Source organism: Onychostoma macrolepis, chromosome 07 (genome assembly GCF_012432095.1).
Source record: "Onychostoma macrolepis isolate SWU-2019 chromosome 07, ASM1243209v1, whole genome shotgun sequence".
Classification (NCBI taxonomy): domain Eukaryota; kingdom Metazoa; phylum Chordata; class Actinopteri; order Cypriniformes; family Cyprinidae; genus Onychostoma; species Onychostoma macrolepis.
The window spans coordinates 38484369-38512249 of NC_081161.1; the positions used below are offsets into that span (position 1 = coordinate 38484369).

Consider the following 27881-nt stretch of genomic DNA (forward strand, 5'->3'; position numbering starts at 1 on the left):
TGAAATAGAAGAGCGTTCATGTTTACCTAGGAAACTCGTATTTAAGATAATTCCGAGAGCACTTGAAGGCAGCATTAGAAACGTTAGTGTGTGTGGTTTTGGTGGGATTATGATTAGGATATAGTGTTCCCAAAATAAGCCCCTTAAAAAGAAATACAGTGGCAAAACTGAACCAGCAGAAGTAATATAGGACAAGTTCATATTAACAATAGCTATGCAAATTTATATTGTTTTTCTGTGAATAAAATGATTAAATGTAAAATATTTAGATTTTATTATTATTATTATTAAGTATACATCTATTAAAATAAACAGTGAACTACATTTAATAATAATAATTCAACAAAAAATATGATTAAGTTTAACAGTCCTTGAAAGTAGAGCTCGTTTTTTATATTACATACTGTTATGCTGCTATACAGTATATGTCCTAGAGCAGGTGCCAAATCCCTTGCAAAAATGCACAAAACTGTGTTAAGCAAGGGGAAATGTGAGCAGTATTTAAAAAACTGCACTAGTGAGTGCCCATTCTGCAATTACACCAGTATGCCACAACTGATGTATTATCACATCAAAAATCACTTTCAGTGGGCAGTGCAACAGCATGGTGAGTTTAAGTGTCTTTTGCTTATGTCACTTTAGTTTAATATGGTGCCGAACCAGCCAGAAATGCACTGTGCATGCTTCTGATTTAATTGTTTGTGAATTTGTAGTAGAATGTTTCATTTTAAGGCTCAGGTAAACTTCATTTTCTGCATTCCGCACATTGACCATGGGTCTTTGTTGCTCAAATCACAAAAAAATGTACTTGCACATGGATGCTGCTGATGAAAATTCTGTCTTGTGACTGTCCACCGTCCAGAGCAAAATGCAAACAAGTGAAGGTTCAATTTAGGCAATTTTCAACAAACTTATTTTCTTTTTTTACCCTTTCAGATTTCACCATTTTAAAATGTAGTCCAAATTTGCTGAAGCACATCGCCACCAATGCTTCATCACCAATCCAGCCTCAGTCTTCCTCCTCGGTCCAGTAGCCGCAGCCTCAGCCTCAGTCCTCCTTGGTCCAGCAGACACTGCCTCAGTCTTCCTCGGTCCAGCAGCCGTAGCCTCAGTCTTACTCCTCGGTCCAGCAGCCACTGCCTCAGTCTTTTGTGTTTGGAGTTCACACAAAAAATGAAGACAATGACTGGTAACCAAACAGTTGGTGGTCCCCATTGACTTCCATTGTATTGGGGAAATACTATGGAAGTATATACATGTACAGACCAAAATTTTTTGGGTGCACTGTCTATCCTTTTACGCAGCTCCTTGGCTGAAGTATACTTACTTTTGTAGATGTGCTTACAGTGTTCAGAATGTTAATACTCTCAGCTGTTGTTGTATTTATTATTACATGTATTTTTTATAACAGTTTCTTCCTCCAGGCAATCCAACTCATGAACAGTTAAATTTGTTTGTTTATTTATATATGTGTATTTTTTTAGTCTCATCTTATTTTTATTGTCTGTGTGTCGTTGTTGTCTCTGTAAACTGGAAGCTTATGACACTAAAACAAATTCCTTGTATGCGCAAGCATACTTAGCAATAAAAGCTCTTTCTGATTCTTATTCTGAAGAAAGTGTGTAAAGGATGTTAATGTTTAACCAGAGATTTATATGTACAAAAAGATGTGTTATATACAGATGTACAAATTTCATCTTTCTTTATCAGAATTAAACTTTCATACCTAAATAAATAACAAGGAAATAATTGTCTTGGCATGTTATTCATATACAAACAATGCTGCTATTTTTACCATAAGCTTTTCATTGTCAAGTAAATCAAAAAATTATTAATTTGTTATCAATATGGTTCATTAGTTAACATGAACTAATAATGAACTGCACTTATACAGCATTTATTAATCTTTGTTAATCTCAACATTTACTAATACATTATTAATCTTGCTAACATTAGTTAATGCTCTGTTAACTAACATGAACAAACAATAAACAACTGTATTTTCAATAACTAACGTAAACGAAGATTAGTAAATGCAATAACAAATGTATTGCTCATGGTTAGTTCATGTTAGTTAATACATTAATGTTTAATTAACCTTATTGTAAAGTGTGACCATTCATTTTAATAACATCTTAAGATATGACACTGAGAATATTTAACTTTTATTTAAATGTTAATAGTACATGTAACAGTAAAGCATATACTGAAATTAAAATTAAAAAAACGACCATAAATAACTTATAAGTGGTAAATGACCAATGCACATGAATAGAAATAACTTAAACGTTGTAAATAAACTATATTCGTTGACATTGCAATGTGACAAGTCAAAAGCAGTACTTGGATTCTTGCTTGGAAATGTACATAATGAAACGTTTTCCAAAAATTAACAAATTTACAGTGTATTGTTTAATACTATATATTTTTACCAGTTATAAGTAATTAACGGGTTCACAGTTTTGTTTTATATAATTAAGTATTAATACCATGTAGGTCTATTGTTTCAACCGCATTTCCTATTTACCGCGGCGTCGACGACGTCATTACTTTGCCACTAACCAATGAGAAGCAGGCTGCAGCCGGGTGTACTTGAGTCCATTTGGGGAGGTGCTCGCGCAGTCAGTGGAGGAGTATAAAGAGCCAGGCGCGAGTATAAACCAGGCTGAGGATCCTCTCTTATCGCTCTCGCGGTACTTTGATGTTATACTGACCATTCTGCGCAGCGCCGCTTCAAGTCGAACACACCTAATACAAACACAGCAATATATGCCTATATCAACGTAACAAATATGTGCCAGGGTCACGTATTGAACTCGCGTTTTAGCGCCACTCTTAGAAACTGCCGCGAAACGGTGCTGCAGAAATGTATTTAGAGGCACATATTTCGAATGAGCCTGGGTTGAAATATCCCCTACACCAAACCCAACCCTAAACCTACCTGATAGTGTTAACAAATGCAAAAGTGATATAAAAACGTACTTGATGATAAAGCCGTGCTGTTTTAATTTTCTTAACGTGGACCTGAGCTGTTTCGTTGAACAGTAGATACAGGATTCGTACCGAAGCTCTTCATCACTCACTGGGAAAGCAATGCCGTATCACGTGAGCTACCGAGAAAACCTACTCTACTGAATTAGAAAACTCATGCATATGAAGCTGGATATGTGACGACACGTTCAAAAGTATCAGTTTTCAAACCTGGCAGCATGTTAAACTGGAAACTGCAACGATTTGTGTGTATACCTACGTTTTTGAGTTTCGCAGAAATGTAGGTAGAGGCACGCACTTCGAATGAGCCTATGTTGCATTTGACTCGTTCTTTCATGTATCAGTTTGGCTAGTACTTATTCTGAAAAGACACAAGAAAATGGAACACAGGACATGATTGGTGAAATAGGAAAATGATTATCAGGTTGATAATTTGGAATGTCCATCACAAGGCAAGATTAAAGGGGACATAACACACACAGTTTCACACAATCTCATCTTAATCGTGATTACCTATACTGCTCCACTTTCAGTATCAAATGATGTGCAAATCCAGCATCCAATTGGGCCTTGTTTACAAAACGTTCATCAACAAACACACTTGCAAAACTCAGTTGCTGCCCCGGAAAAACAAACCGCATCCACGTAACGCTGGGTTCTTTCTGAAGCTGAACAAGGTTATCTTTCCCTTGCAACCAAAAACACACTACTTTGAAGACATTCTTCCCGAGCAAGTCCCGTGCAGTGCTGCCGAATGAAGTGTATTGATGGGCACGCTCTTGCCCTCGCTCTGGTCGACATGTGCACTCATTCTTCTGGGAGACATGCAAGGAATTCCACCCTTCATGACGTCATGAAGAGCCATGATCAGGAAAAAAAACTTGGTAACACTTTAGAATAGGGAACACTTATTCACTATTAACTACAATTTTAATAAATCCCTCAATAAATTCCTAATTTGCAGCTTATTAATAGTCAGTTAGGTAGTTGTTAAATTTAGGAATTGGGTAGGATTAGGGATGCAGAATATGGTCATGCAGAGCAACATATGTGCTTAATTACTACTAATAAATGGCTAATATTCTAGTAATATGCATGCTAATAAGCAACTAGTTAAGAGACCCTAAAATAAAGTGTTACCAAAAACTTTCCAAAACTTGTATGAACCTGGACAGAGTGTATTTGGCACAGAAATACTCCATTCTACATTCAAATGTATTTATTTTTTAAACTTTAGCCGTGTTTAGCATGAGAATCCAACCCTTTATCAGTGTAAATAATTCAACATGCATGAAATAGCATTTCTTTTTTTAACTGAGACTATCTTAGTCCAAAAACTCAAACCCCAAAAGCCACAGTTCTCTATTTTATTTTATTTATTTATTTTAAGGAATCAAAAAAGGCACATAAAACCAGCTTGTCTGTCATGTATTTGATTAACAAATGTATACAGAAACCATACACACCCAATACAAATCTACTCTGATAGAAGACAAACAACTTATCCAATCAAATTAGGTGCACAAAAAAAGATGTTTGATTGTATGCAAAATCAGTAAGTCACATTAGTACATTATGTTACTGCAAATATTTCCCCAAATATTACTACTATTAGTAAAATATAATTTACTATAAACAGTAAAATAAAATGTATAGTCACTTCTCTTAGATGTGTCGTGAAGAGGTAGTGTTGTGATAAGGATTTCTAATCATATATAGCCATATAAGATTAATTGATGGTGATTTTCTTTGTGTATTTTTCTTTTCCCCAGTGAAATGATAAATAATATAATAATTCTAAAAAGGGTACACATTTTATGTGCTGCTGGAAAGTGAGAATACAGTCCTAAACAATCCACCTAATAGAACATAATATATGCACATAAGGGAATAGTGTAAACAAAATTTGAAAATAAATCATGCATATAAACTATATGATGTATATCTCAGCAAGCCCATTAAAATCTTGCATAAACATTGTTTTTAAAACACAATTTATGAAATATGAAAGATTTAAAAGGTGTGCACACACTGCAGCCTTTGGCTTTGATTAGCAATAAAATAGTAGGGCAAGGCAAAAAAAACAAAGTATGCAAATTTGTCCCCATATTGTTTGTTTTACGCCTGTAAGGTTTTCACAAAAAAAAAAAAAAAAAGCAGAGCCACTTGTCTTTTTGTTGATTTTAAATAAACATTTAAATGTTGACCCTTTCCACTATGGGCTTAGCAGCCATGTATAATTAGGGGGTAGTTTTATGAATTGATTATGTTGGAGTTTGGTAGTTTTGTTTTATTTGGCTGGCAATTTTTATTTGGCATCTTTTAAATGTCTTTTTAAGCATAGCTTCTTTTCTCTTTTTTTCAGATATGGTGTAAAGTTGTCCAGTCAAAGCAATGAATAATTGTATTTTTTTCTTAGTGTTTTTTGATTAACATTCCTTCATTACCATTTTTATGCTTTTGTAATTTACAATGAATAAATACTATGCACTTCTCATCTCATCTAGTTGTTTACGTCTCATTGTTCTGTTGTTCCAGCTGTCAGATGTTGCCTCCTCACTGCTTTTGTGTTCACTCAGCACTGGATGAGAGGATGATACTTTTGTATTTGAGTAACAAATGTTTTCAGAACCCTTAAACTTGGTCATGCAGGCAAATCTCCTCAAACAAATACAAGACTGACAAACTCAAGATTGCCTCTTTATTGGCAGTGGACACTTTCTGCAGTACATCTGTGCATTGTATATATATATATATATATATATATATATTCAGTCCATAGAGACTCAAACAAAAACCACGGTGACTGCATCCTTCGTTTATATAAAGATGATCTGGACATTAATGCCTTTTGCCCACACAGCATTAATGTTACCACACCTCTTAAATGTTTTTTTTTAAATAGACCAATGAAAATGCTGTATAGCACTGGCCAATCAAAAGGTGACCCTTAAAGTATTTGTGTAACAAATGTTTAAAGAATGCATGCATAGTTGCAAATATGCTGATAGAAAAAAACAGGTCATGCAACCATGCAAGCAAAGTTAAGCGTGAAACAACTAAATAGTTGTTCAGCGGCTGCACTTAAGTAATTTTTTACAGCAAAAATAAATAAATAAACAAACAAATAAATAAGCGTACAACCAAATAGTGTCTATAGTTTGACAGAAGTATACAGAAGAATATAATAAAAAATAAATCAATAATATTTACAAATTTTTAGGCATGTGAATCATTGAGTAGGCTATTTAATACTTCTGCTTATTTTAACAATTATTTAGTGTTTTTAAGAAATATTATAGGCTAAAGCAAAATTGGAAATATAGTTGCATTTACATTTACAGTCCTCAGCATAATATTTTAGTATGGTGCTCCGTTCACATCAGCAGGAAAAAAAAGCATGTTCGAATAATCGTTTGGTTCTATTTATTTATTTATTTATTTATTTTCGTAATTAGCATATGTAAAGTGCCCACTACGCCAAACAACCCTAATGTGATATTTATATCATGGAAGTAACAGATACTTTCAGCGGTTTTGTGTGGCCTGCTGTTTTGATACTCTTTTGGTCTGTGTCGTACTGTAGGCTTACAGTAGAGTCGTTCAGCGGCTGCAATTAAGATATTTTTTGCGCCAAAAAAAAAAAATTTAAAATACTTGATGCTTTTTATGCTCTCTTGTAAAGCATCGCACTATTTTTTGATGCAAGCCATCCTGTGATAAAATGATTCTGTCTGTGCATGATTGAATGATTTAGATTATACATTGAACCAATTCCAAACGTGTGTGATCAACTCTCAAAAACAGAACCGACTCGAAAGAGTGATTCGTTTACGTATCGGACATAGCTAGTTCTCATTCCAACAGACGTAAGAACATACGGAGCACACGACATGATTAGTGAAGTTGTCTTGGCAAATCAGCTGAAACCAAGAGATGGCGCTCCAGGGTTGACAGTGTATAGCACACGAACAAATTACACTCTCACAAACCCACAATCCTTATCCAAAACTTCTAAAGTACTACTGGTCCTCTGACAGTATGTTTTCTATTGAAACTAAGGCAGACAAAGTTGAGTTTCTCCTCACAGTCTTTGGGTTGCCAAATGTTCCTTCTTCTATCCAGAGCTCCACAGCGCAGGTTTCTAGCAGGGCACTGGGGTTCCCCTTCTGCAGGCCAATCTTTATATTGAAGATTATCACCACTGACCCAGAACCAATGAGCAACCATAAGCGCAGACCAGTCCACACATAAGCTGTCTGGGATGTCAGAGCCTTATTTATCACCTCTTCCATATTTATTTGAGAACTCACCAGGTCAATGTAGTTCTGTCTGCAGTAGTTCAGAGATTCATCCCATGTCTTATTTTGATGCAAACAAAAACCACGGTGACTGCATCCTTCATTTACTGTATATACAGATGATCTGCACATTAATGCCTTTTGCCCACACAGCATTAATGTTACCACACCTCTTAAATGTTTTTTTAAATAGACCAATAAAAATGCTGTATATATGTGACAATAAAACCAACAGGAAGGCACTGACCAACCAAACGGTCAGGCTCTTCAAGTATTTGTGTGGCAAATTTCTAAACCAAATGTGCTGCAAAGAAAACAAACTTAAAATAAGTGAAGCCTAGCCAGTGAAGCGATAATGTGATGAAAGATTGTCACATTGAAGTATCACAGCAGAAATAACTACAATATGCAAGTTGAACGCGTCTTTTTAAGCATAGCGTAGAGTTAGATTATTTCTTTATTTCTCAATGCCACCAGATACTTCTCAGTCCCCTCACACAGCTGTGGGAAGAGTAGGGAACACAGGCAAAGTCTCTGTCCACAAACTTCACAAAGTTCATTGTCCAAGCATAACTTTAATACATTGTCAAGTAAGGTGGTGTAATGATTTACTAAGAGAGATTATGCATTACATCATATAGAAACGTAATACAAAAGACGAAAACAAGACATTATATGGTAAAGAACATGAGTTCCTGGAAACAGAAATCCTCAACTGGATAATTCCTTTCTAGGCTGGCTTCCAGGAACAATATCTGCATATAGGAGATATACAAAAACAGGTGTGTTAAGACCAAAGTTTCCAATCTCCATTTTCCTCCTGTGTTCCAAGGTTATCTTCGTACAGAGGGAGAGAGAGAGAGGAAAAAGTCAGGCTGAAAGCCTGTTAATGTTAATGTTCTATTAATATTCCTTAATTAGCATTTTTTTAATGTTTAAATAATTTAGGTTATAAACACTATGCACTCCTCATCATGAAGTGGATTTTTCTCCCATGGACACTATTTGATTCTCTGTTGTCCCAACTGTCGGTTGTTGCTTCCTCACCACCTTTTGTGTTCACTCAGTGTTATTGTCATGTTCAGAATGTGAGGCTTTTAGTATTTGAGTAACAAATGAACAGAAACCTCACACTTACCCATGCAGGCAAATCTGCTGATCCATTTAAACAAATACAAGACTAACAAACACCAGATTTCATCTTCTTCACTTTGATAAATAAAGGTTCAATAAGTGGGTTTTCGCAATGATGCCATAGAACAACTATTTTTGGTTCTCCAAATAACCTTTCAGTGAACATTTCTTAAAATAACCATTATTTTGGTAGTGTGATGAACATTTTATTAATCTAAAGACATTTTTCCACTCTAAAGAATCTTTTTTCACTGTGAAGAACCTTTTGTCCAGTGGAAAGGTCCTATGAATGTTAAAGGTCCCTCACTGAACCATCAATGCCAATAAAGAACTTTTATTTTTAAGAGTGTTAATTGTCAGCGGACAGGTCATCGTACTACTTTTTGCGGTGTGCCTGTATGAATTTTTTTTTTTTTTTTTTTTATAGGTCCCAATAAAGTGTTTTCTATATAGACTGATGTTTAGTTTAAAGAGACTAGAAATAAATAACAGCCTTCAATTCTATACAAATTATCTATACAGCAATGTGTGTCTGCTCAGTGATAGTTATCAAACCTCTTAAATATTTTCTTTCTTTCTTTTTTTTTTTTTTTTTTTAAATAAGAGACCAATATAAAAACTCTAAGGAACTGTCCAGAAGGTCACACCCTTTAATAATTGTGTAACACATGTTTGAAGAAATCATTCATCATTGCTTGGAAGGATCACCTGTTTTCTTTTCTTTCAGCATAAAAGGCTTTCGCAGCATATAGTTATAGGAACTCAGTTATAGTACTAAGCCACCAGGGCGGCCCCCCACAAACTAATTTTTTCCCTAGGCAAGTTGCATTCACACCATCAGTAGGAACTCTGAAACCAGTTTATGTAAACAATATCATCAAGATCTGTAAATGTAAATGCAATAATAATTGCATTGCTTTATCTTAAATAATTATTTCTTAAAGTACTGAGAATTAAGAAAGAAGAATTGTTTAGAATTGTTAAAGCAATCATCAATTAATCAGAATCTGAACTACTAAATACCCAATGATTCACATGCCTAGAAAATATTTAATATTATTTAATTATATTTTTTCTGTATATTTATGTTGAATCAGGATCTCTTAGAGACACTATTTGGTGGTTATATGCCTATATATACTGTATGCATTTTTGCACTGGAGCAACATTTTCATAAGCTGTTCAACACAGTGTGTATGCTCAGCCACAATTCTATTTCATTATTCAATTTTATTTTTAAAGAATTCAATAAAAAAGTGACCAATCAGCACGTCAGTCAAATATTTGTTTAACAAATGTTAACAGAAACCCAACACATAATATACACACCCAATACAAAAACACAATGATACAAAGAAAACAAGCAATCCCTACAATTTAAAAGTATAAACTTTAATAGGTAATCATTCAAGAGCTTAAAAATTCTATATTATATTATGCAAAATTAGTAAGCTATAAGCATTTACCAAAATATGAGCAAAAGTTAAATAAAATTCTATTAAAATCCTCATATCACTTCTCACACAGTGTTCTAAAATAAGCAAAATGTTTATAAAATAATAAAAGGGTAGAGATGTGCATGAGAATACAGTCCTGATATTAATAAACAATCAAACTGACACATATTTTCAAGTGGAGAAACGTGTGGAATGAAGAACATTTATGGCTTCATAAGGCAGACAAAGTTGAGTTTCTCCTCGCAGTCTCTGGGTTGCCAAATGTTCCTTCTTCTATCCAGAGCTCCACAGCGCAGGTTTCTAGCAGGGCACTGGGGTTCCCCTTCTGCAGGCCAGTCTTTATATTGAAGATAATCACCACTGACCCAGAACCAATGAGCAACCATAAAGCGCAGACCAGTCCACACATAAGCTGTCTGGGATGTCAGAGCCTTATTTATCACCTCTTCCATGTATATTTGAGATCTTACGCTCACCAGGTCAATGTAGTTCTGTCTGCAGTAGTTCAGAGATTCTTCCCATGTTTTATTCTGATGCACCAAAACGGGCTCAAAGACCTTCATACAGTAAAATGGCATTAACAATAAGCACTCGAAATTGTGCAGTTTAGCATTATACTTTCTTACACAGCCACACTGTTCAAAACCTTTGTTCGGTTCCTCAATGTCCCAAAAGTCAGTTTTTTGATCCTCACCTCCAGACCAACTCCATTTTTCTAGGTTGTTAGAAATCATTTGCAGTCCAATCCAAAAAAATCCAATATTGATTCCTGAATTAGTGGAAAGCTGTCGTGCCTCTTCTTTATCGACAGTGGACAGGTCATCATAGTGCTCTCTGCAGTATGTCTGTGCATTTGTCCAGGTCATTCTTTCTTTCACAAAGAAGTGTTTTCTGTAGAGACTGAAGTTCAGTCCAAAGAGACTCAAAAAAATGAACACAGTGACTGTAGCCTTCATTTCTATACAGATGAAATGCAGTGCAGCCTTTGCGTGTGCTCAGCAATAAGGGCTATTAAGACACGACAAAACAAACAGAAAGGCACTGACCAACCAGCCTTTCAAGTTCTTCAAGTATTTGTCTAGAGAATGTCTAAACCAAATGTGCTGCAAAGAAAACAAGTCAATTTAAGTGAAGCCTTGCCAGCGAAGTGATAATGTGATGAAAGATTGTCACATTGGAGCATCGCAGCAGAAGGATTTCTAAGAAACACAATATGAAAGTTGAACGTTTCTTCCTAGGTATAGCTTAGATTTCTGTTTCAGACAGCAATTAACAAATTAATCTTTTTTTCCTGTTAATGCTGATGTTCGATTAATATTACTTAATTTTTTATATATTTTTTTATTTTTTATAATAAATACTATGTGCTCCTGTGATCTGTTCAAACAAATACAAGAGTAACAAACACCAGATTGTATGGCATCCTGATTTAATGACACTTATTGAAAAGGAGTTAGCACTTTTAAATCTGTGTTATGAAGCTCAGACAGAAGCAACATCTGATCTCTTAGATTATGATCTGTCCTGTAACAGACTCAGATTCAACTAGCTGACGTTCAGAGAAGATTAGTGTGGAATAAATAATATGAAATGAAATAATAAAGTAATAAAGAAAAATAAACTTTAGCATCACTAACCATGAGCCTCAAAGAAGAGGAGTTATTTTCTTTATAAGGAAATGATGCGAGATCTAATACAGTAGGCGGAGACAATTTAAGCATTTCCTGTAGAGTCATTAAGAGGAAGTAGTTGATCAAAGCAGACTGAGCTTTGCTGCGGTGAACATCAGCGGACCAACTTATGCATTGAGCTTTGCATGCAATTTACATTAGTAATATTAATCATTTGTTAAATAAATAAAAAAATAGAGTACAACAATATCAACAATTCAGGAAACAGAAAAGGCTTAAAACAAGTCTGTTAATTAGTATAAAATGTATTTATTAATTTACTATTATGTGTAATTTTTGTACATATTTTAGATTCAGAACAAAGTTTAAATTATGCTTTAGACTAAGTTACACAATGGCATGACTTGTTTGCTTTTGAATGTTTATGTATCAATGTTTAGATGTTTTCCAACCACAACAAAACCACATGGTTTACCAAGCAGTATTCTCACGAGACACTTCTCTTACTTTAACAAATGCCCCTCCTTCTTCAAAACGGACTGCCATGGTTACGGAAATAACACATCTAAGGTCTGAAACAATGTGAGAAATAACTGATGTTGAAAAAACTGTACTTGAAATTTTGTGTATATTAACAACATTAATTGTGTACATTGTATACAATAACAAACATTACAGATAAATTTAACATTAAATTTAAGATTTTGTATTTGTCTGGGGAAAAAATGAAATTTTGCTTTTGTATACTTTTTTGCAGGTGAAAAGTAATTTTAATAAACAATTATAATTAAAAGTTAAAGCAAAAAGTTGAAATATACTGAATAAATTGAGAGATCAAAGCTGTTAAAGCAGGGACAATTTTGATCTATAGATTGCATTTATGCTTATAGACTTACCTTACATTTAGAGGAACAAAAAGGCCTTCAGGTACAAAAGAAACATGAGCAACCATTCTGTTGTTGTTTGTTGTTTGCACAGGCTGTAGCTTTGATGCAACATGCACTTGTGGTTTTGGACTTTGAGCCCAACCTACTGCTCAGTTTGCAGCCAAACTGTAAGAATGAAAAAAGAGCAGTCAGAAAGCCCCCAGCATGCACAGCTCACATTTCTGTGGTCAGAAGTTTCCATCCAGCTTAACACTTTACCTTCAGACATTTGACAGTTGTCCTCATGCCCTCAAGGTGGAATATCAACAAATGGTCTGTTTTACAGTAAAAGCAACAAAACAATGCACCAAAACAATGTAAATAAATTCATTACCTAAACAAGATTAATTGAATAATTGTCTTTATGCTAACTTTATAAATCCACAATTAACCCCAAATCGCATCTCATTTTTTTTAATTGCACACATTACAAACTTTTTTCTCTATTAATTTTTAGTAACTTTTTGAGAAGTACCAGTGTCAAATATTTCTTACTAATACTAATACAATAACATTTTAAACCAAGACACAAAAAGCAAGCACATATGTACAATATATTTGCTGTTAAATGTGTGGCACATGACCACAGACAATCTAACTGAGGATTTACTAGACAAAAGACAATCAATCATTTAATCAATTAATCAATAAAAACATAAATTGTGGGGTTGTATTACATAGTCTCAAATAAGTTCACTTTAGATATGCAGTTAATTGTAAAGAAAAAAGGCAACAATTTGCTCATTTCATTTGGCTATTCTTTATAGTTTAATATCTTAATTAAAACATAATGTCCAAGGATAAATAATTCATAACGAACACAGCAATGTTCTTTAAAAAATAGGAATTGTCAAGTTTGATCTGATTCCCTTACATCGGTCTCTTTCTGAATATCTTTGAGATTAGAATCTCCATCATTACATCTCAGCTTCAGTATTAGTCTTATTTTCTGTTACTGTTTGATAACATTGTGGTCATCAATGTTTTGTACATAACTACTGAAGCATTATTTTGTTGAAGCCATAAACTCAGTTGGCATGATTCAGCACCATGGACAAGGACATGTGGAACAATACACCACACCAGCCTTATTTTTATTTATTTTTTTGTAAATATAAATAGAAAAAATAAAAATAAATTTAAAAACAAGCCTGATTAAGCTCTGCTCAGCCTACACAGCCTAGTAACCCATCTGCACAGGCCAAGCAACACCCCCTCACATAGAGCTGCTGTGGTTTTAAACCAGTTAATTCATCTGTTTTTCCCTAAGGTTATTTAAATGAATTTAAAATTTACAATTAAACAGCAAAAAAGTCATTCAAATGAAACAAAATTAACGTATCTGTACAATTCGTCTGAAATAATAAAAAATCTATTCATTACTTAAAGCAGTCATTTGAAATTTCCATTTTAAGTAAGATTTTGTGTGTGTGTGTGTGTGTTTTCATTATTGGTGTTCATAAGAAGAAGAAGAATTTCCTTTGCTTGTGAGAGTGTCACCTTACACCCAAAACCTACAGCCAATGAAATCTGACTTTGTCATATGAGAATATATGAGAATAACCAATCATGTCTACGATCAGTTTCCATTTGATTTAGTTACTTCGATTGTGCACCTTGCCATCTCTTATTCTTTACTAGCAAATCAAAGCAACATGAGCGCAGTTTTATTCCTCACCTTTGTTTGTAAGTATGATTGATTTAACTGTTTAATTGATATAATCATTCAGTTATGACAATTTATTAGTACATTTTAACTTTATCATTTTTTTAAATTATTTATTATCAGACATTCACCCATAGCAACTAAGATCCTAAAATGAATTTTACACTAAAGATTTGTGTAACACATTTACTACTTTTTCAATTCAGGTTGCATTGGAGCACAAAACATTCGGCAGCCAAAACGTTTGCAAACCTCTAAACTGGGTGATAACATCACTATTGAGTGCTACTTACCCAAGAAAGATTTTAACAATATAGTGTGGTACAAGCAGGAGATGGGAATGAACCTTCACATCATTTCAAAAAGTTACATTTACCTGACTAAGGTTGATTTTACTGATGGATATAATGATGGTCGTTTTAATGTAACAATAAGCACAGGCATTTATCATTTACACATTTCCTTGACAAAAAAGGAAGACATAGCAACATACTTTTGTGGAGTGATAACCCTAGGAGAACTGGATTTTGGACCTGGAACATTTTTGATGCTTAACGGTATGTTTGACCTTTCATTATATGTGATGTTCATGCTAAAAATAATAAATATTGGTTATAATGAAGAGACTATAAAAAATATAATAGCATAATGAAAATACTTATTTTAAATGGCTAATTATTTTGCTTTAAAGAAGAGCACACCTCAACAACAGTTCTTCAGGAGCCTATTTCAGATACAGTTCACACTGGAGACAACATTACTCTCGCGTGTAGAGTGCAAACAGTAGATCAGAAATGTAAAGGACACCATGCTTACTGGTTCAGAGAGGATGCAGAAGAATCCGGTCCCGGCATCATTTACACTGATGGAGATATGAAGAAACATGAAGAGAGCTGTAAAGTTGATTCTACTACACAAACCTGCATTTACAGCCTCACAAAGAGGAACCTCAGCCTTTCTGATGCTGGTACTTACTACTGTGCTGTACTCGCATGCGGCAAGATACTGTTTGGAAATGGAACTTCTCTGGAAATCAGCTCAATATCTGGTAAAGTGTTAAATTCTATTAAGTGAAATACAATTGGTTTATTAATACATATAATGCTTTCAGTGCTTTCTTAATAATATTATCATGTCAGTATAATTTGCCATTATGACAAATTATTATAAATAACAAAACGGTATAAATTACATATAACATAATAAATGTCCGTTTATGTTCGGTCTACTACTGCATCACTCAAATAGTTTGTATATAACTTTCGTAGAAAAAAGTAATACAAATAATTCAATTTAAATTTTTTTTTTTTTTAAGTGTTAGCAATACTTATGACCATTAAGATTTTCAAAGTATTTTCTTGTTTTAAACAAATTTTTTTTTCATGCAGATAGCAAGTTGACAACAAGTCCTTTGTTTCTCATACTGGTTTCATCAAACATAATTTCTATGCTAATAATGATCTTACTCATGGCTGTGCAATGTAAAGACCAAGGCAACTCATCAGGTATCATCATTTTATTTAAATCCAATTCCTAGTTTTATTTGCAAAAATATAAAGCGCCTTTGAATCTATCTCTTTATGTCAGTCAACAGATCTTGTAATCAAGAGACATCTGAAGGTACTCAGGTAAATCCTCGCAATTGCATTTATTTATAATGATAAATTTGATGTAATTTTGATGCTATTTCAGAAGTTTATTGAATGCACTGAACAACTGTATACTATGTTTGTTTCCTAACATTTTCAGTGTTACATTTTTCAATAATTTAAAGTTTTCTATACTTAAAGATTTGTATCAGTTTATGAACAGATGCCTTTCTAACAGAAATATCTGAAATGATCTTTCTTTATCAGGTTGGAGATGCAGATGTCTTGACTTACACATCTGCGAGTTTCAGCAGTAAATCACGGCCCTCTAAAAGTGTTAAACAACACAACATTTCCCAGCATACTGATGTCTATTCACAGATCCGGTCCTAACAGAGGAACCACTGGAAAACCTAAACTTGTTTTCTGTACTTTAGCCAATGAATAAAGCATGATGAACTAAACAGTACAAGATACAATCAAATGTACGATAAAATATTATGCTATACAATATCTATTATAATATAGCTGTTGTCTGAATATGGCAATCATTGAGTCTGCATTTACGGTGGAACAAATAATAAAAATTCTTGCTATTAAAATATTTTGCCTTTGACATTTCCTCCCTTGGCTGATCTCTGTTTTGGAAGAAGAAGAAAAAATCCTTTATCTTTTGCAAACTAATATTGTCTGTTTCCTTAGATCTTTTACCATCAAATTCACTTTTGCTTTTTAGATTTTGTTTTGTTATTGCATTTTATTATTTATATAATATTATTTTCTTTTACATGAGCTCTGTTACAGAAATACTGCATAGCCTGGGCAGTCAAAGCTACCACCTTACATACCAAGCCTGATACCAGGCCTGTTGATATCAGAGGTATTTTTTAAATATTTTCCCTTATCCTAGTTTATGTGAAAAGACAACTGAAAACAACTGAGACAACTGTGGTTTTGTAAATATTGCTCTATTTGTCTGAGAGGCCAGGGCCCAACCATCATATGCATATGCTCAGAATAATGCAACATGACAAAAAAAAGCAAAAAAAAAAAAAGCATACAAGCTGTCTTCTAACTGTTACTTTTTATTTATTTATTTTATTTCCTAATTGCTAATGCCACATAAATGCTGATTGCATGATGGCACAGAACCAAACCCTTATAGTGACTGTCCAGAGCACAAAGGGAAAATTTAAGTCCATCTCATGCTTTGAAGAGCCTTTCAAAATGGAAATGACCTCAATTATTTTCTATACTGTTATGAAATATTAGCATTAAATATGTTGATGGCAAAATTGCAGCATGATACTGGTGAACTCTGACCTGTGATTTATCATAGCACAAGACCTTCCACCAACTGAGGATTTATATTTAAAATTGTATTTAAATTCACTGACCTCAAAAGAACAAACTTCAAAGCAACATCTTTGCAGTGTTGTGGAAGAGTGGAGCACTAATTCCACATTTTTGCATATCATTTTGTTTTACATTTATTATTTGTTTATTAAAAACAGAAGCTCTAGAATGTGACATCATATCCTGTGACCATCATATTGCAGTGTCTGAAGATGCATCCTCCAAGTCAAGTGTTTCCACACAATAAGTATTAATGGCCGTCAATGGAAAAAAGATGCAAGTACTGGTGCAGAACTTACTCATCACTTTTAATCCTCTGGTGTTGTTAAGTCATTTTAGACAGGGAAAAAAATGTTTTGAAATGTAAAAAATCGCTTCTTCATCGGAATGGTACGAAACTCGAAAACTCAATTAAAGCCGTGGACTTGATTCGAAAAAGCAAAATGGTCGTAAAAAAAAAAAAATTGTCACACTTGTGCTGTTCGCAGTCAAAAATGACCGCCATTGGAAATGTATGGGAAATATGCAAAAATTCGAAAATGCTGAGAATTTTTTGTGTGTACAATCTACAAATCATTCATGATGCAGGAAAAAAAAGTGCACAGGAATGAAAGGGTGACACTCTAAAATATCAAGGGCCTCATTTATAAAATGATGCGCAGAAACCATCCTAAAATTGATCTTATGATCATTTCTCAAATATGCGTACCTGTGATTTATAAAATGAAAGCATCTCTTTCAGATGTGAAATCTATGAATCGCAAATGATCTTGAACTTGTGTACAGATGGTTTCTGCTCTCTGCCTTGTAAACGACTCCTTATTAATGTCATTATTAACATGTAAAAGATCACCAGTCATCATCCAAATTCTTTAATTTAGAACAGCGAGCTGCAAGAACAGCTTACATTTTCAAAAACCTGCAGCCTTCAGCCAAACTAATCTGTTTATCCAGCGAACATTCAGTGTGAGTTCATATCAACTCTAAGAATGGACATTTTCGTGGCCACAGAAAATACTTTCCAAAGTATTAATGCATTAGAGCATGTAATAAGGATCAAAAATCGTAAAGGGGCATTAATTTGCAAGGCAGAACCAGAAACTCATGTAATTTGTGCACAAGAGTTTTATTAACTAAACATTAACACAAACTAGTCTAACAAACAAACAAACATACAATCACTCATATATGGGAAAGGGCAAATGAGAGCTGATGGATGAAACCATCAGGAAACCAGAGAATGAAGCTATGAAAAGAGTCAGTTAACCACCTGAGTAAAACCATCAGCACAGTTTATAATCGGGTCTATAGCTTATACTAAACCTCTGTTTCGTTTAGTTAAATGTACGATACTTGCATTGCCTTGGTCGTTGACTGAGTGTCCGGATGCAGTCTCAGATGAAAGTCTTGATGGTTTCAAGGTTTTGGACTCGTGATCACTTTCTTCCGGGTTGAAGAGTGATGAATTCCAAAGATGTACTGACTCGATGGTGATTGGGAGTTTCTTCCCAGGTAGAAAGTGAAAAAGGGCTAAGAAAGAGATCTGCTGAGGTCCGAGGAGCTTTGGTTGAATGGAAAGTCAAGGCCGCAAGGCCTGGCGCAAAACTTAAGGGTCCAGAAGAGTTCTAGCTCACATCCTCATCTTCTCAGAATCTAGAAGAACCGCAGACTGGCAGGCGTCACTGATGTGAGAGCTTTATCTGATATAGAGGTCACACCTCTGAGGTGTCAAAGAGCCAATGGTGTCTTTTGAACTTTTGGAGGGAAAGTTTATGGCTCTTTGTCTCCAAGCATGGTAATTTATGAACTGGATTGGAAGTTGATATACAAACTATTAAATATTCTTAGAACACTAATATGTTGCATAGGTATCAACATATAATATACACTCTCAATTAGATCATCCGAAAACGAATTGATCGAGACCAAACATGGTATGTGAGGTAATATTATCTAATGATCTATCATAAGCATGCATAAAACAGGATACAATACAAAAAAAAACAGGGGAACCGAGGGCCTGGACTCATTCACAGACATACGGGCACCCAGTAGAAAACAGGGGCGTCATGCACTCATTATTTTTGAGGGGGCACGAGTTGGGGGTCGTTATGTGATACACAGCAGCCAACAGCACTTATGTTTTATTAATTTTTCCTTTTTATTCGAAACATTTCCAAACGCATTGACTATATCATGAAATATCTTGATTCTCACCTTTATAGATTATGTTGATGGGCGATGGTCAAAGTAACCTAATAATGTAATTTATTAACTAGGCATAAACACCTGTCCGTTTATGGGCGTCATGCCATAACATATTTTTAATAAGACTAACTTTATATTTAATGTGGATTTAACATTGAAAGTTAATGTGAATAAAAGCATTGCAAGCAGGGCCGTTTCTAGCTAATTTGACGCCCTATGCAAAATCCTTATTAGTGTAAACACTCAAATCTTAAATAACAACATTGATACATTTACAAATTATATTTGTAGGCCTATAGGCTATAGGTTATATATATAATTTATTTTTTCAAACATCAGTTTCTTGTCACATTTAAATTGGTTGTCATAGTAACGACACTAATTTGTGAAAATTCAGCGCATTGTGAGTTCCTCAAATCTGAACGCATTAGGCCTATTTGCTGGTGGTAGCCTAGTGACTGTTAAGATAAAACATTGTGCACAGTTTGTTATCTGTGACACCATTATAGCCACTGGATGCCTGTATATAGCTCTATGTTACAATCCCTAGTTGCTAAGAAATTGTCATCACACATGAATTAATTTTATTACATTTGGATTTGGATACATGTTTTGATATTATCAATGGCTACTTTTTGATTTTATCTGTTTTTTTGTTCAATTGTTTTGTTGTTGTTGTGTCAGTTATTGTATTATTATTTCAGTCAAACCTATAAAACCCTTTGTTACCCCAAACTACATAGGCCTATAAAAGCCTGATCAGTAACATAAAAGTAATAAGAATGCAGCTAGTAGTTCTTTTATTACTCATTGACGCGTGAACTTCCCCTTTAAATAACGTGACGCTCTGCCCTCTATATGTATGACGCTACTCCCTTAAGCGCTGTTGGAAGCGAATTATTATATATATATATATATATATATATATATATATATATACTGTGGGTACGGAAAGTATTCAGACCCCCTTAAATTTTTCACTCTTTGTTATATTGCAGCCATTTGCTAAAATCATTTAAGCTAATTTTTTTTCCTCATTAATGTACACACAGCACCCCATATTGACAGAAAAACACAGAATTGTTGACATTTTTGCAGATTTATTAAAAAAAAAAAAACTGAAATATCACATGGTCCTAAGTATTCAGACCCTTTGCTCAGTATTTAGTAGAAGCACCCTTTTGATCTAATACAGCCATGAGTCTTTTTGGGAAAGATGCAACAAGTTTTTCACACCTGGATTTGGGGATCCTCTGCCATTCCTCCTTGCAGATCCTCTCCAGTTCTGTCAGGTTGGATGGCAAACATTGGTGGACAGCCATTTTTAGGTCTCTCCAGAGATGCTCAATTGGGTTTAAGTCAGGGCTCTGTGTGGGCCATTCAAGAACAGTCACGGAGTTGTTGTGAAGCCACTCCTTCGTTATTTTAGCTGTGTGCTTAGGGTCATTGTCTTGTTGGAAGGTAAACCTTCGGCCCAGTCTGAGGTCCTGAGCACTCTGGAGAAGGTTTTCGTCCAGGATATCCCTGTACTTGGCCGCATTCATCTTTCCCTTGAATTACAACCAGTCGTCCTGTCCCTGCAGCTGAAAAACACCCCCACAGCATGATGAGCTGCCACCACCATGCTTCACTGTTGGGACTGCATTGGACAGGTGATGAGCAGTGCCTGGTTTTCTCCACACATACCGCTTAGAATTAAGGCCAAAAAGTTATATCTTGGTCTCATCAGACCAGAGAATCTTATTCAGGTGTTTTTAGCAAACTCCATGCAGGCTTTCATGTGTCTTGCACTGAGGAGAGGCTTCCGTCGGGCCACTCTGCCATAAAGCCCCGACTGGTGGAGGGCTGCAGTGATGGTTGACTTTCTACAACTTTCTCCCATCTCCCGACTGCATCTCTGGAGCTCAGCCACAGTGATCTATGGGTTCTTCTTTACCTCTCTCACCAAGGCTCTTCTCCCCGATAGCTCAGTTTGGCCGGACGGCCAGCTCTAGGAAGGGTTCTGGTCATCCCAAATGTCTTCCATTTAAGCATTATGGAGGCCACTGTGCTCTTAGGAACCTTAAGTGCAGCAGGAATTCTTTTGTAACCTTGGCCAGATCTGTGCCTTGCCACAATTCTGTCTCTGAGCTCTTCAGGCAGTTCCTTTGACCTCATGATTCTCATTTGCTCTGACATGCACTGTGAGCTGTAAGGTCTTATATAGACAGGTGTCTGGCTTTCCTAATCAAGTCCAATCAGTATAATCAAACACAGCTGGACTCAAATGAAGGTGTAGAACCATCTCAAGGATGATCAGAAGAAATGGACAGCACCTGAGTTAAATATATGAGTGTCACAGCAAAGGGTCTGAATACGGACCATGTGATATTTCAGTTTTTCTTTTTTAATAAATCTGCAAAAATGTCAACAATTCTGTGTTTTTCTGTCAATATGGGGTGCTGTGTGTACATTAATGAGGAAAAAAAATGAACTTAAATGATTTTAGCAAATGGCTGCAATATAACAAAGAGTGAAAAATTTAAGGGGGTCTGAATACTTTCCGTACCCACTGTATATACACATTTTTTTTTGGAAGCGAATGAATTGATTCAGCATTTCGACACTTCCATCAGCATGCGTTAAATTTGACAAAGCGGTTTAATAAAGTATGTATTGATCTTAATTGTATTGATTTAAATTGGCTGTAAAAGTTGTATATGTAAATATTACATGACACACTGAACCTTTAACAATGCATTGGCGCAAAAAAGCACACCTTTTAGACCAGTTTCACATGAAACATGATTTCTCGACTGCCACAAATACCGCCTAAACAAAATACTGATTGTGTGCACTTTTTATGTAGCCTAACCGATATTTTAAATTGGCCTTTGAACTTGCACGGCAAAAAAAAAAGCCTTACCTTGCCAAAACACTGACAGAACCCATTGATCTAATTATTGAGTGCTCCAAATCCAAATGCAAACTTTGCATGCAACAATTAGAGGCAGCAATTGACAGCGCTCTGATCCAATGGCATACAGGCATCGTCAGAATGACAGTCCTCTAGCCCAATGATGTTGGGGGATCCAGTGGGGGCGGCAATCATATTTCAGTGTCCGTGCCACTCTTGATCACAACCCTGTTAAAATGTAGCGGCAGTACTTGCGCTCATTGGCGCCCCCTCCAATTGGTGGCGCTCTAGGCGACCGCCTAGCTTGCCTATGCCTAATGGTACTGATTGCACACTTTCATTGTACAGAAAGAGAGCAAAGAACATTTTCACTGAGTCTAGTTCAAGCACTCTCAAAAACTCCCATTAAAATCACTGCTGTTTACACTATGAAATTAATATCTTACAGATTCGTACACACATTTGCACTTTATTTGTTGATTCTGATGAGAAAAGAAAGAGATATTCAGTCAGCGAGCGAGTGAAGAAAACACTGGCATTTTAGCGATGACTCATCTGAAGGCCTCTGATTGGTTATTGAATTCATAAGCTCAACAGAATCGTGTGTGATTGGTTATAATGCAGCGCTGTACAGATGCGTCTGTCTCTGGCTCAGCACCAGCCAGCAAACGCAGATTTGATTTTAGCGGCTGATGATATAAGGCACTGAACGATCTAATCACGCAGGTGTGATTGTATTAAATATAGAAAATATTAATCGGCTATTTTTTTTCTCTTTTGGAAGCTGCATTCAAAATCCACTTGGCACGTGTCCCCTCACTTTGAATGGGCATGACGCCTCTGATTGAAAAGTAATATAAAAACATTAGATTTTTTTTTTCAATGGGTAATTTTTATTTTATTTATCATAATTATTGCATAAATATCAATTAGTACCATGAAATTCTCTCAAAATACAAAAGAAAAAATATAATAATAATAATAAAAAAAAAAACCTTTCACATTGATTTTGCTGAAAATAATTTTTTTTAAAAGTTAAGTTTTCAGGTGTTCAGTCACTTTTGATCGTGAAGTGTGACTCCCAAATGAAAGATACAGGTTAAGCAAACTATCAAATGAACATTCTGATTGGCTAATTCAGTTGTTTAGCTCTGAGTTTTCTAACAAACAACAGGAGGGTGTTCTTTAATATGTGTATTTCCTTTAAATACATATTACTGAATTACAAATCAGGACATTTTTGAAGGTATTTTACTCACTGATATGAAAGGACTTTCTAGGGGGACATATAATTTATTAGGTGTGGGCGTTTGTAGCCTCACCACCAATGTTAAAACCAAACTGACTTTCACACACTAATGACACAGCTCCTCTTGAGGTGAAAGGTGATTTTGTCTATATGGTGGTCTATATAAGGCACTGTTCAAAGCCTGTCCCCCCTTAGATCTCTGAGAACTCTGATCATGTGAGACTCTCTTCATATCCAACATGTGTAAGTTAATTTCCTCTTGTATCGTATTACATTGTCAGTACTTGAGTGTTACAGATCTATTTATTATAACATTAACAGGCCTATTTTGTGGTTTCCTCTGTAGGTGAAAAAATGAATCTTTATGAAACATGTAAAGTTGTAAAATGTGACGCAAACTTTTATAATATACAAGGACATAATTGCTTCAATTTTAGTATTAAAAGTTCAACAGAACTCTTACATTATGAATGCATGTGGAGCAACCAAACCATGTGGGGAAATTTAAGTCTATGTTTTAAAGGTAAGAACTACTCCAGTGATTACTGCTAAAACAAAAGTTTTTGTATTACAGGAATTTAGCAAAAGAAAAGTGCTTTATGTACATATAACATGCAATGTAGGATGCCGATGCTTCCAAAACACCATACAACACAGATTAAAAAGCATTTTACACTAGTTACAGTTCATAACATATATGTATATGTTTGTATGTATGTTACAATTATAATTATAATTGCATATGTTATAAGCACTTTAAATGCTTTGCCAATAATCATTTTGAGATTCAACATTTATTTTTATTATTTATTTATTTTTTGCTGTTATTTGTTTCTTGTACATTACTGATATGCCAGCTTATTCATTTGCATAACCAAAATGTTTTCCCCATGTTTTAGAGAATCATGTTCAAAACTGGCCTTACCATGTGGTGTTTGTCTTCAATACTCTCATTTTGCTCTTGAGTGGAATAATCAACATATTGCTATGTAAAAGACTGAGAAGACTGAGTGAACTGCTTGCAGGTACATTTCAATTATGAAATTAAGGCCTCAGTTGGTTTAACCCCATTACTTATTTTCCACTTTATCAGCACTAAAAAGTAAGTTTTAATATGTTTCAGAAGTTTCTGACCCGTCTCCAACAGACATTCCAGAGCCTGATGTCAGTTCTTCTCTGGTACGTCAGAATCTCTTAACATTTTGACACTGTAGTATTTACATTCATGCACTTCATCTAAAACTTACATTGCATTTAAAGTATACTTTTTATCAGTTCATGCACTCCCTGGGAATTTAACCCGTGACCTTAGCGCTGCTACCGCTATGATCAACTGATTGAGCGTCAGGAACGCAGCAGATAAAGTTGCTGTGCTAAAAGTTGGTATTTGCATTCATTGAGCAAATGCCTTTCCTTTTTCTCCCCTCACAGAATCAAGATAGACTGAACCTAAATTACACAACCCTACAATTCCTTGAAAACAATGCCACTAGAGAGAGTTCAGAGACTGAGCCAAGAATGACGAGAAAGGATACAATCTACTCCAGCCTTAAATGTCAAATGTCGGACATCACTGAGGAAAACTAAGCTATTACTTGTCCTTCACAAATCACTTTGAACTACAATTGTTATTGATTTTTATTTTTAATAATGACAAAACCTCACGCTTTACTATAGAGGTTGTTAATTCCTAAAGGTGAAGGCAATCAGTAATAGCAGCTGCTTAACCTGATACTTCTTTACTCCTGCAATATGTACTTTCCTGTTTTCAGTATATTTTGCAACATTATTATTAAAATTGCACTTCTACTTTAAAGTTTCTGTTTTAGAAGCTGTTTCAGCTTATTGTCCATGATCAGTATTCAACTGATATTATTAAAACTGGACCTGATCAATATTAAAACTGATATGCACTCAAACTAAGCACTACTTGGAATCATTTATGAATTAATGTCAAAGCTGAAGGGTTCAGAACATAATAATAATAACATCCAGTACTTCTGAACTTTCCTTGTTTGCCTTCTTTTATGTCTTGTAATGGGGTCAGAGGCAAATATGCATATACATTTAATGAACTGTTGAGACCCTTGTACTTGCCCACAAGAACCAAAAACTAAGAGAGAAACACCATGTGGTTTCAAAGACAGGATGGAACACAAAGTGGCCTATTTTTCAAACTTTCCTAAAGGTTAATTGTTGTAGCATATAGAACAAAATCAGGCCACCACAACTTCAAAACTAAATGTGAAAAATAAAAATGCATATGTAATGCAAAGTTTGCAAAATATCATTATTCAGATTACATTCAGATTATTCATATTAGGTTAGTCTGTCACTTTTATTCCAGCTAAGTATGTCTGGCCTTATTTTATAACCTCTTGTTTTCTTATTTGAATGATTTACATACGCCATTCGGTTTATTTATACTGTATGTTAGTTATCATAAACATTTTTTTTTTCTAAAGTGCATAATCTAGCTATGCTTAGCTATAATCTAAGCATACTTTTAGGCAAATGAACTTCCAATTTCCTTTCAAATTAATGTTAGAATTTGACATTGATCTTAAATGGAGACATAAAAGACATAAATGGAGAATCTATCAATATTTCTTTATATCATAAACATTTTTCTAGCTTTTTTTTTTTTTTCCTCAAAAAAAGTGGAAAAAGTATATTATTTTTGAACTCTGGCATGAAAACTAACCGAGGTTTCCCAATCTTTTATAACTGTACATGTGCATTGCTGTTTCAAAATAAAAGTCTGTAGTCACTACTCATGAGTACTTTGTAACAAATTCATAAATTGAGTCATTTCAATACAAATATGGAAACTAGATTCTCAAGTTTTTCTAAGGATATATACAGTGGTTTGTCAAGATTAGTTTAGAATAACATTAAATGTTAAATATATATAATAGCAAACTTTCCACAAGTGGGTTAAAAATATGATGTCAAAATATGTCCTAAAGGGGGATGCTGTTGGTTAACCAATGAGAGGCAACTCTGCCACCTGACAACATCTGCCAATCAGCTCAAACAACATTTTCCTTTTGATGGCCTGTGTCTCTCATTCTTCAAAATGAGCAAACGCTTAGAAAAGATGCATGCTGTCAGTGCAATCATCCTTGCTTTTTGTGGTAGGCAAACATTGTTAATCTTCTTCTCAAATACATTGTTAAAGCATGGATTTTTATTTAATTTACTTTTTAAATTCAGGTTGCTTCACAGCCCAAACGATTAACCAACCAAAACCTGTGCATCAAGCCAAAATTGGAGACAGTGTGACAATACAATGTTATTTTCTCAGAAAAGATTTTAATCTCATTGTGTGGTATAAGCAACTATTAGGAAAGAACCCGCAGCCCATGGCAAAGTCCTATTATAGGAACGATGTCCATTTTCTAAAAGGCTTTGATGATGGACGCCTCGGTGTGACAATGGGGAATGGAACTTATCATCTAAACATTTTCCGAATGACACAAGAGGATGTAGCAACTTATTATTGTGGAGTGGTTAAGCTCACTGCATTGTATTTCAGTTCTGGAACGTTTCTGATGATAACAAGTAAGTTGAATTATTGCAAAGCTTTGAACTCATTCAATCTGTTGTCTAAAACAATGAACTTCTATATTCTGAATTCGTTTTTAAGGAAAACATTCAAATAAAAGAAGAATTCTACAGCAACCTGATTTAAAACCTGTTAATCTTAGTGATAACATAACTCTGCAGTGTACGGTTCGATTCATGGATGACTGCGAACAACACAAAGTCTATTGAGAAGCTCAGGAGAATCCCTGTCTAGAGTTATAGATGGCAACAAAGATGCTCATTTTGCAATGGCTGCTACACAAACGTGTGTTTACAACTTCACAGTGAGGATCCTCACAATCTCTGATACTGGTACCTACTACTGTGCCATGGATGTAGATGGAGAAATAATCATTGGTCATGGAACTAAACTGACTATTGCTGACACAGGTAATATTCAAAGCATTCTTTTTATTCAATGTTCATGAATGTTATGCTGGTACAAACATAACCATGTGCAATATGTACTTTGCAGATCAGAACATTATGAATCCAGTGACTCTCATTTTGGTGTCTTCAAACATAATTTCAGCAGTAATAATTATTATAATCATAGTCAAACAACATAAAAATAAAGACACTCTGTAGGTAAGTGCATTCTTATCTGTATTTGTTATATGTTTTATTAATAGTTGTCTAATATTTGTTTAACATTAACAGTTGCTAATCTCTTTTACTTCTGAAAGCTCACTGAATTGAGTCATCCTCTCTGTCCAAGTAAGTCTATTCTGTCTAATTGTCTAAGTAAGTCTAATGTGAAATACTTTCCCAGAACATCTATTGGCTAGTTTGCTGCTGTACTATATCGACACTCGTTAATGGGAAATTGATTGTTCAAAACTGACAAATCACAAATAGTCGGTCTGGCTTAAGTACTGTACATTCTATT

The 27881-nt window shown here is 34.7% G+C and overlaps 2 protein-coding genes across 7 annotated transcripts; one reads left to right on the top strand and one right to left on the bottom strand.

Moving 5' to 3' along the window:
• Positions 1–9690: 9690 nt before the first annotated feature.
• Positions 9691–12523, bottom strand: LOC131544440 (snaclec 3-like). 4 transcript variants are annotated; one of them, XM_058782636.1, is made up of 3 exons: positions 12411–12523; positions 12022–12086; positions 9691–10986 (listed from the first exon to the last, which is right to left on the bottom strand). In XM_058782636.1, exon 3 carries the CDS (start codon positions 10837–10839, stop codon positions 10087–10089), a length of 753 nt encoding a protein of 250 aa, XP_058638619.1. In that variant the 5' UTR covers positions 10840–10986; positions 12022–12086; positions 12411–12523; the 3' UTR covers positions 9691–10086. The 4 variants fall into 4 exon arrangements, with proteins under 4 accessions (XP_058638619.1, XP_058638618.1, XP_058638616.1 ...); XM_058782635.1 differs by having other exon boundaries at positions 12022–12521; XM_058782633.1 differs by having other exon boundaries at positions 9691–12086; positions 12416–12468.
• A 1528-nt stretch (positions 12524–14051) lies between these two features.
• On the top strand, positions 14052–16382 carry LOC131544468 (uncharacterized). 3 transcript variants are annotated; one of them, XM_058782679.1, is made up of 6 exons: positions 14052–14126; positions 14313–14663; positions 14798–15154; positions 15495–15611; positions 15694–15726; positions 15963–16382. In XM_058782679.1, the coding sequence occupies exons 1-6, from the start codon at positions 14096–14098 to the stop codon at positions 16010–16012; spliced, it is 939 nt and encodes a 312-aa protein (XP_058638662.1). In that variant the 5' UTR covers positions 14052–14095; the 3' UTR covers positions 16013–16382. The 3 variants fall into 3 exon arrangements, with proteins under 3 accessions (XP_058638662.1, XP_058638661.1, XP_058638660.1); XM_058782678.1 differs by having other exon boundaries at positions 14801–15154; positions 15694–15734; XM_058782677.1 differs by having other exon boundaries at positions 15694–15734; positions 15963–16381.
• Positions 16383–27881: the final 11499 nt, after the last annotated feature.

Excerpts from the sequence above, each read along its gene's own strand:
- LOC131544440 (XM_058782636.1), bottom strand. The coding sequence starts at position 10,839 with ATGAAGGCTACAGTCACTGTGTTCATTTTTTTGAGTCTCTTTGGACTG.
- LOC131544468 (XM_058782677.1), top strand. The coding sequence starts at position 14,096 with ATGAGCGCAGTTTTATTCCTCACCTTTGTTT. Across the intron at positions 14,127-14,312 it reads TTTATTCCTCACCTTTGTTT|GTTGCATTGGAGCACAAAAC; the intron begins GTAAGTATGATT and ends TTTTCAATTCAG. Across the intron at positions 15,735-15,962 it reads AGACATCTGAAGGTACTCAG|GTTGGAGATGCAGATGTCTT; the intron begins GTAAATCCTCGC and ends TTTCTTTATCAG.